This window comes from Neopelma chrysocephalum, unplaced genomic scaffold (genome assembly GCF_003984885.1).
Source record: "Neopelma chrysocephalum unplaced genomic scaffold, ASM398488v2 Primary Assembly neopelma1_362, whole genome shotgun sequence".
NCBI classification, from domain to species: Eukaryota; Metazoa; Chordata; class Aves; order Passeriformes; family Pipridae; genus Neopelma; species Neopelma chrysocephalum.
Genome location: NW_020898026.1, coordinates 1 through 9,022, shown reverse-complemented (window position 1 = coordinate 9,022; position 9,022 = coordinate 1). Strand labels below are relative to the sequence as shown.

General features: G+C 63.7%; 1 protein-coding gene across 1 annotated transcript; it reads left to right on the top strand.

Annotated features, from left to right (window-relative positions):
• Window positions 1-1,272: 1,272 nt before the first annotated feature.
• Window positions 1,273-8,867, top strand: LOC113978836 (elastin-like; the record flags this gene model as incomplete). The annotated part of the gene is made up of 8 exons (XM_027706087.1): window positions 1,273-1,411; window positions 1,578-1,757; window positions 3,476-3,565; window positions 5,747-6,397; window positions 6,443-6,651; window positions 6,682-6,991; window positions 7,031-7,129; window positions 8,660-8,867. Coding segments are annotated over exons 1-8 (1,886 nt in total), but the record flags the coding sequence as incomplete, so codon positions are not given.
• Window positions 8,868-9,022: the final 155 nt, after the last annotated feature.

Genomic DNA, 9,022 nt, shown 5'->3' with positions numbered 1-9,022 from the left:
TGGCCCCCGGGAGAACCGCCCAGTGGGGCCAAACTGGGAGCGCTGGTCCATACTGGGACCAAGTCTAAAGGGCCTATAGGGGGAGTTCGGGGGGGTCTTGCAAAGGGGCCTGGGTGCCTATAGGGGGTCTGGTCTATGGGGGGCTCCCAGACCCTACAGGGGACTGACAGGAGGGTCTCGGTCCATAAATGGGGTCCTGGCTCCTTAGAGGGGGTCCCGGTCCCCATAAAAGGCTCTTGGTTCCTATAGGGGGTCCCAGACCCCATAAGGGGCTCCCGACCCCTGTAGGGGGTCCCAGACCCCATAAGAGGGTCCCGGGCCCTATATGGGGGGTGCCAGGTCCTATAAAGGGGTCCCAGGTCCTATAGGGGCTGACAGGGGGGTCTTGCAGAGGGGTCTCGGCCCCTATAGAGGGTCCCGGGCCCTACAGGGGGGTCCGGCGGGGGGGGTGGGGGTCACCTGGGACCCACGGGGGGTCCCGGGGGTCGCGGCCCCCAAAACAGCCGATCGGCCCCGGGGTGGGGAGGGGAGTCCTCGGTCCCGGAGGGGGGGGTGGTGTCATGTCGCGATAGTCACGCGATACGGGAGGTCACGTGGGATCCCCCCCCCCCCCCCCCCCAAAACTCACCGCTCCGCCACCGCCGCTTCCCCCGCGTCCCGGCGGCCCCGCTGGCCCCGCCCCCTCGCTCCCTATTGGCCGCCCGCTGGAGGCCGCGCCCCCTCTCCCCAAATCCGGCGCCTGAGTGGCCCGCGCGCCTCCACCCCCGCGTCGCCATTGGCTGGAGGAGCCGCCGCTCCCGCCCGTGACCACGCCCCCTCCGCCCCCCGGGCGCTGATTGGTCCTTTGGCCTGGCCGCCGGGGAAGGGGCGTGACCCGGTGTCCTCGTGACCCGCTCAGGCCCCGCCCATTCCCGAGTGCCCGGTTCTCCCCCTCGGCGCGGTGGGTCCTCCCGCCCGGCAGGGGGCGCCGTGTTCGGCGCCAAAGGAGGCCCTCCCGGCCCACGGGCCGCTCTCTGTGGCTCCCCGCCCTTTCCGGGGACCCCCCACAGCCCCTTTGCCCCCCCCTCCCCCCCCCCGCCGCGCCGCTGCGCCCCCCCACCCCCATAAGGGACGTGCTGGGACCCCTTTCCCTCTCCTCCTGGACTCCTACAGCCCCTCACCGGATTTAGGGGACATCCCCCGGGGCGAGGCGCCCTACAGGGCCCCCCATGGCCCCTTCTTCCCTCAGGATCCCCCCAGATCCCCTTCCCCCCCGGGCCTACAACTCCCGCCATGCACCGCGCGCCCCGCGGCTGCCATGGCAACTGCTTCCCGTACCGGGCATGCGCGGCGCCCCTCCCCGCCGCTGCCATGGCAACCGCGCCCCCTCTCCCGCGCATGCGCAGCAGCGCCGAGCTGCGGCGGGAGGGCGGCGCGTTCCCATTGGTTCTCTCCTCCCAGCCCCGCCCCCCACGCCGCCAGAACGAGGCGCCGATTGGCTCAGTATCTTTGGCCACGCCTTTCCCCTGTTGCCGCCCGGCGTTGATTGGTCGCACCCTGCCTGGTCACGCCCCCCGCGGCACCGCCCCCCCCCGCAGTCGGGGCGCGGCCACCGCCCCGCACGGACGCGCCTCCCCCGCGCTCCGTCCCCGCCGCCGCCGCCATGGCCGACCCCGCCGCGCAGTTCCCCGTCGTCTCCTCGTCCTCCTTCCCCTCTTCCCCCTCCTCCGGGCGGCCCCAGCCCGGCGGCTGCCGCGGCGGCTCCGTGTCGTGCACCGGTAAGGGCCGGGCGGGGCCTCTGTGGGGCCTGAGGGGGGGGCGAGGCCCTGAGGGGGGAACGTGAGGGGAAAGGGGCGATTTGGGGGGGAAAAGGGGGCGCGTGTGAGGGGAAGGGGCTTTCGGGGGGCAGAAACGGGGCCCACAGGTCTTTAAGAGGCAAATATAGGGGGGAAGAGGCTTTCGGAGGAGGGTTGGGGGGTAAAGAGGCTTTTAAGGGGCAGATTTGGGGGGAAAGGGGGTTTTGGGGGCAGGCGTGAGGGGAAGAGGCTTCTTGGGGGGTGGAAACGGGGGTTACGGATCTGTCAGGGGCAAATACGGGCGGGAGGAGGTTTTAGGGAGGGTTTTGGCTTTTTTGGGGGTGGGTGAGGGATGAAGAAGCTTTTAGGGAACAGAAACGAGGGTGAGGAAATTTAGGGGGCAAATACAGGGGGGGAAGAGGCTTTTGAGGGGGCAGATCTGGGGGCGAAGAGACCTTTTGGGGGGGTTTTGGAGGGTAAAGAGGCTTTGGGTGGGGAATTTTGGGGGAAGAGAAGGGGTTTTGGAGGCAGGTGTGAGGTAAATGGGCTTTTAGGGCAGTAAGGACACTTAAGGGGCAAATTGGGGGGGATAAAGAAGCCTTTGGGGGGTAATTTTGGGGATCAATGGGCTTTTAGGGGCAGATTTTGGGGTGAAGAGGCTTTTAGGGAGCAGATTTCGGGGCGAGGAGGCTTTTTGGGGGGTAAAAAGGCTTCTAAGGGGCAAATTTGGGGGGCGAAGAGGCTTTTAGGGGACGTTTTGGGGGTGAAGAGGCTTTTAGAGGGAACTTTGGGGGTGTTTTTAGGGGCTGAGGCCTTTGGGGGGGGCAGATTTGGGGGGCAGTGCCACCCCCACCCCTTATCCCTCAGAAATGGGGTAAAACCCCCCCGAAAAGGGGCCCTTGGGGTTTTTTGGGGGGGTCGTTGCTCCGTCCGTCCTTCCTGGGGGGGCCCCCTGGGACCCCCCCCTGCTTTCAGCTCTCCCTGACTCGGCAATTCCTGGGATTTCACCTCGAATTCCCAGGATTTCACCCCAAATTCCCAGGATTTCACTGTAGTTTTCACCCCTGGGGGCCTCAAAACCCCAAAATGTTGGGGCTTCTTCCCAAAATGTTTTGTTTTCCCCCCGAAATGTTGCGTTTTCCCCCCAAAATGTTGCGTTTTCCCCCCAAAACTCGACGCTTTCCCCCAAAATGTTGCATTTCCCCCCAAAACGTTGCATTTTCTCCCTAAAATGTTGCGTTTTCCCCCAAAATAGTTGCATTTTGTCCCCAAAATGTTGCATTTTCCCCCCAAAACTCGGCGTTTTCCCCCCAAAACTCGGTGTTTTCCCCCCAGCTCCCTCCTGGGGAGGGGTCTCACCCGCCTTCTTTTGGGGTTGGGGGGGTTTGGAGAACGATCCCTGCGCCGATTCCTGCCCCAAACTGCGACCGGGGGGGGAGGAAATGGGGTAAAACCCCTCAAATTCGAGCAAAACTTGGGCTTTTCTGGGGGGTTTTGCGACACAAAAAGGGGGGGCTGGGAAACCCTGAGCCCCAAACCCCCCAAAATTTGGGGTAAGACCCTGTGGAAAAGGGTCCTCGGAGTCCAGCTCGGGGGGTTTGGGGGGGCCTTGGGAATTCTGGGGGGTTTTGGGGGTTCCCCCGGTGATTTTGGGGGGGTTTGGGGGTCTCTGAGCTCTCACCCTCTGTGTTCTCTTGCAGATCCCCCCATTTCTTCTTCCTCCTCCTCTTCTTCTTCTTCCTCCTCCTCTTCCTCCTCCCAGCCTGTTTCTCTCTTTGCGGCTTCACCAGGCAAGTCTTTCCCCCCCCGAAAAAAAACCTGTCCCTGAGCCAATTTGGGGGTCCCTGAGCCAATTTGGGGGTCCCTGAGCCAATTTGGGGGTCCCTGAGCCAATTTGGGGGGGTCCCTGCGCCAATTTGGGGATCCCTGAGCCAATTTGGGGGGTCCCTGAGCCAATTTGGGGTTCTTGAGCCAATTTGGGGGTCCCTGAGCCAATTTGGGGGGGCCCTGAGCCAATTTGGGGGTCCCACCCCCAACTTTGGGCCCTCAATGCCCCCTGGGTGTTGAGGGGTGGGGGTGACCCCCCAAAATCCCCCCTGATTTTAGGGGGTTTCACCACATTTTGGGGGGTGGGGGATTAAATTAACAAAAATAGACAAATTTTCTTTTTCTCTTCTTTTTCTGCTTTTTAACTCGTTTTTTTCTCTGTTTTCGGGGGTCAGACCCCCTCTCCCCCTCCCAGCTTTGCCCCCCCTGGCTGTGCCCCCCCCCAAAATGCCCCTCCCCCGCTTTGCACGGCCCCCCCTCCCCCGCTGCTGCTGCTGCTGCTGCTGCTCCAGGAGAAAATCGGCGTTTTTGGTGATTTGGCCTCAAAAAAAAAACCTTCCCCCCCACCCCTGACCCGCCTGTGCCGCCCTTGGGGGGGGAACGGGGGGGAGGGACCCCAAAATCCACCCCCCCCAGCACTGGGATCCTCGGGGGGGATGAATTCAGGCCCAGAATTGGGGGGTTTCACCCCAAAATTAGAGGTTTTAGTCTCAAAATTACAGGTATTAGCCCCAAAATTAGTGATGTTAGTCCCAAAATTAGTGGGTTTAGCCCCAAAATTAATGGGTTTAGCCCCAATTTGAGGTCCCCTGCAGGACCCTCCTAAATTTCCTGGACCCACACCTGCAGGTTTTGGGGTGTCCTGACCCCCCCCATCCTCACTCTGGACCCAAATGAGGAATTTCAACCTCAAAACAAGTCCCAAAATAAATGATTTTGGCCCCAAAACGTTTTTTTTCAGCCCCAAATGGAGGTCTCCTGCGAGACTCCCCCAAACCTGCGAGTCAGACCCCAAAACGGGGGGGTTTAGCCCCAAAATCTGCAGTTTTCCCCAAACCCTGGGTGGTTTCAGCCCCAAAATGAGCGTTTTTAGCCCCAGACTGACATTTTTCCCCCCCCCAGGATTTGGGGTGGATTTGGGGGGTGGGGGGACCTCTGGTGCCGCCGCGGGTCCCGCTCGACCCCCCCTGCATGGCTGGAATGGGGGGGGACACCCCAAAACTGCTGGGGGGGGCAGGGGGGACCCCAAAACCCTGCATGGCCGTGCTGGGGGAGGGACACCCCAAAACTGCTGGGGGGGGCACAAGGGGGGACCCCAAAATGCCTCCTGAAGTGCACAGCCCCCCCCCGCATGGCCAGAGTGGGGGGACCCCCAAAATGCTGCGAGGGGGAGGGACAGGAGGGACCCCCAAAATGCCTCATCACCTGCAGGGCAGGGGGGGGAACCCCCAAACCTTTGGGGGGAAGGCACGGGGGGGACCCCAAAGCACTGGGGGGGTGCAGGGGGTGCCTGGACCCCCCCAGGGAGGGGACACGGGACCCCAAAATTATGGGATGATCAAAAACCACTGTGGGGGTGTAGTGGGTGCATGGCCCCCCCAGGGAGGGGACGCAGGACCCCAAAATGATGGGGGGTGACCCCAAACCACTATAGGGGTGCAGTGGGTGCATGGCCCCCCCAGGGAGGGGACGCAGGACCCCAAAATGATGGGGGTCTCCCCAAACTGCCACGGGGGTGCACTGGGTGTACAGACCCCCCCAGGGAGGGGACTTGGGACCCCAAAATGATGGGGGGGACCCCAAATCGCCGTGGGGATGCAGTGAGTGCATGGATCCCTAAGGGAGGGGAGTTAGGACCCCCAAAATGATGGGGGGTGACCCCAAACCACTATAGGGGTGCAGTGGGTGCATGGACCCCCTAAGGAGGGGACACAGGACCCCAAAATGATGGGGGGGACCCCAAACCACTGTGGGGGTGCAGTGGGTGCATGAACCCCCCAGGAAGGGGACCTGGGCCCCCCCCAATGCCGGGGGGGGTCTCAGGGGGTTCCCCGCCCCCCCCCCCACCCCCGGGCCGGGGTCAGGGGTCACACGGACAGGTTGGGGGGGGGGAGGGTCCCCTGACCGTGTCCCCCCTCCCGCAGCGGCCCCGTCCCCGCCCGGCCGGGGGGTCACCCCGGGGCTGCCCCCCCCGAGCCCCCCGGAGTCTCCGGAGTCTCCGTTCGAGGTGGTCCCCGACCGCGCCGCCTTCGACCGCGAGTTCGGCCCCGCGCTGGCGCAGATCCCCGAGGGCCGCGAGTGCCACTTCGGGCCCCCCCCGGCATCACGAGGGGGGTCGTCGGTGCCCGGCGGGACCCCCCCCGGCGGGAACCCCCCCGGCAGGGGGACCCTGGGCCGGCCCCCGCCCGGCTCGGCCGCGGCGCTGGAGGAGGTGTCGCGGTGTGTGAGGGAGATGCACAGCTTCACCAGCGAGCTGCTCACCTGGGACCTGGTCGAGGGCAACGGCCACCTGGGCACCGGGGACGGCGACCTGGGCACCGCCAACGGCAACCTTGGCACCAGGAATGACGACCTGGGCACCATCAACGGCGACCTGGGCATCGGGAATGGCCCCCCAGGCACCGCCAAGGGCGACCTGGGCACCAGGAATGGTGACCTGGGCACCGGGAGTGGTGACCTGGGCACCAAGAGCGCTGGAAGTGGCACCGGCAGCGGTGGAAGTGGCACCGGGAGCGGCGATGTTGGCGCTGGGAATGGTGGCACCGGCGCTGGGAAAGGAGGCAGCGGCACTGGGAATGTCAGTGTTGGCGCTGGGAATGGCGGCCCCGCCACTGGGAAAGGCGGCGCCGTTACCGGTGGCATCGGGACCGGTGTCCCGGGCATCGGGAGCGGCGACCTCAGCGCTGGGAACGATGGCCCTGGCGCTGGGAGTGACGTCCTGGGCATCAAGAGTGGTGGCAGTGGCACTGGGAATGGCATCTCCGGCGCTGGGAAGGGTGGTCTCGGCGCTGGGAGCGACGTCCTGGGCATCAGGAGTGGCGCCGGTGGCACTGGGAACGGCGGCACTGGTGGCACTGGTGGCACTGGTGGCGGGAGCGGCGTCATCGGGAACGGTGTCCCCGGTGCCCCTGGCGTTGGAGTTGGTGTCCCTGGCACTGGAATTGGTGTCCCTGGCATTGGAAGTGACCTCAGCGGCGTCCCCGGCATCGGGAACGGCTTCGCTGGAGGTGGCACTGGTGGCACTGGTGGCACCGGGCCGGGTGTCCCCGGTGTCCCCCCCGGTGCCGACGGCGACAGCTCTGGTGACTCCGACAGCACCGTCATCGAGGAGGGGCCGGGAGAGGCCCCCCCGGAGCCCCCCCTGCCCCGTGGGGCCACCCCCGATGTCCCCAAGGGCCCCCCCGATGTCCCCAAGGGGGGCCCCGGGGTCGGGGACTGGGAGCAGGAGCACCAGACCCTGCGGGCACTGCGGGAGCTGGGGGGACCCCCCGAGAGCCCCCCGGCCTGGGGCCTCCCCCGCCTGGCAGGTAAAGCCCCAAAAAGGGCCTTTTGCACCCCGAAAACGGCTTTTTTTTTTTCCCCAAAAAAAGCTTTTTTTTTCACCCCTAAAAGGGCTTTTTTTTCACTCCAAAAAGGCTTTTTTTTTTCCCCAAAAAAGGGATTTTTTTTACCCCAAAACGCCGCCGAAAACATCGGGGGGGGGAGGAGGGGGAGCTGTTAATTGACACCCCAAAAAGGGGGGGGGGGAAGAGGGGTTAAAGGGGGGACCCCACCCTGAAATTTTGGAGGGGGGGGAGCCCAGTGAGCGCCTTGTTTTGGGGTAAAAACGGGGGATTTGGGGCCAAACCCGCCGCTGCAGTTGGGAGGGTCGTTCACACCCAAAAAGGGGGGACCCCACCCCAAAATGGTGTCTGGGGGGGGAGCCCCGTGTCTGCCTTCGTTTGGGGGAAGTAAAAGGGGTTTGGGGTGAAAAAGAGGGATTTGGGGCAAAACCCGCCATCGCACTTTGGGGGGGTAATTAATGCCTGGTTTTTACAGAGGGGAGGGTAATTAAGGTCCATTTATGATGGAGAAGATTAATTAAGATCTATTTTTAATGGGAGATTAATTAAGTCGTGTTTTAATGAGGGCAGGTTAATTAAGGCCCTTTTTAACTTAGGGGGATTAATTAAGGCCCAATTTTACTCGGGGGAGGGTTGTTAATTAAGGCTCAATTTTCCTCGGGGGGGGGTTGTTAATTAAGGCCCATTTTTACTTGGGGAGGTTGTTAATTAAGGAACATTTTCATTGGGGGTTGGGTTAATTAAAATCTATTTGTAAGGGGGGCTAATTAAGATCCGCTTTTAAATTGGGGGGGAGACGATAAGCGCCACTTTTAATGAGGGGAGGGTTAATTAGTGCCACACCAATGACTGAGGGGGGGGTGGCATCGCTCTCTGTCTACCCCAAAAACGTCACCAGTCCCCACTCGATGGGGGGGTGGGGACACCAGGGGTGACCCCAGTGACCCCTGACCTGTGTGTGTGTGACCCCAGTGACCCCAGTTTTGTGTCCCTCCCCTGTGTCCCTGCTCCGTGTCCCCCCAGTGACCTTTTTCTGTGTCCCCAGTGACCCCTGACCCGTGTGTGTCCCCCCCAGTGACCCCTGTCCTGTGTCCCCTCCCAGTGACCCCTGACCTGGGTGTGTGTCCCTGCTCCGTGTCCCCCCCAATGACCCTTTTCTGTGTCCCCAGTGACCCCTGTCCTGTGTGTGTCCCTGCTCCATGTCCCCCCAGTGACCCCTGACCCATGTGTGTCCCCTGTCCTGTGTGTCTCCTCCTCATGTCCCCCCCAGTGACCCCACTGTGTCCCCAGTGACTCCTGACCCGTGTGTGTCCCCTGTCCTGTGTGTCCCTGCTCCGTGTCCCCCCCAGTGACCCCGCTGTGTCCCCAGTGACCCTGTCCTGTGTGTGTGTCCCCTGCTCTGTGTCCCCAGTGACCCCTGACCCGTGTGTGTCCCCTGTCCTGTGTGTCCCTGCCCCATGTCCCCCCCACTGACCCCGTTGTGTCCCCCCTCAGTGCGGGATCTGCTGTTCTGGCGGGACGTGAGGAGGAGCGCGGTGGCCTTCGGCGCCAGCCTGGTGCTGCTGCTGTCCCTGGCCACGCTGAGCGCGGTGACCGTGGTGGCCCACGTGGCGCTGGCCCTGCTCTGCGTCACCATCAGCCTGCGCGTCTACAGGGCCGTGGTGCAGGCCCTGCACAAGTCCGACGAGGGGCACCCCTTCAGGTGGGGCTGGGGATGGGGTTTGGGGGGGTTTGGGGTCACCCCGCCCCGGGTTTGGGGGGTTTGGGGTCACCCTGTCCCGGGTTTGAGGGTTTGGAGTCATCCTGTCCTGGGTTTGGGGTCACCCTGCCTTGGGTTTGGGGGGTTTGGGGTCACCC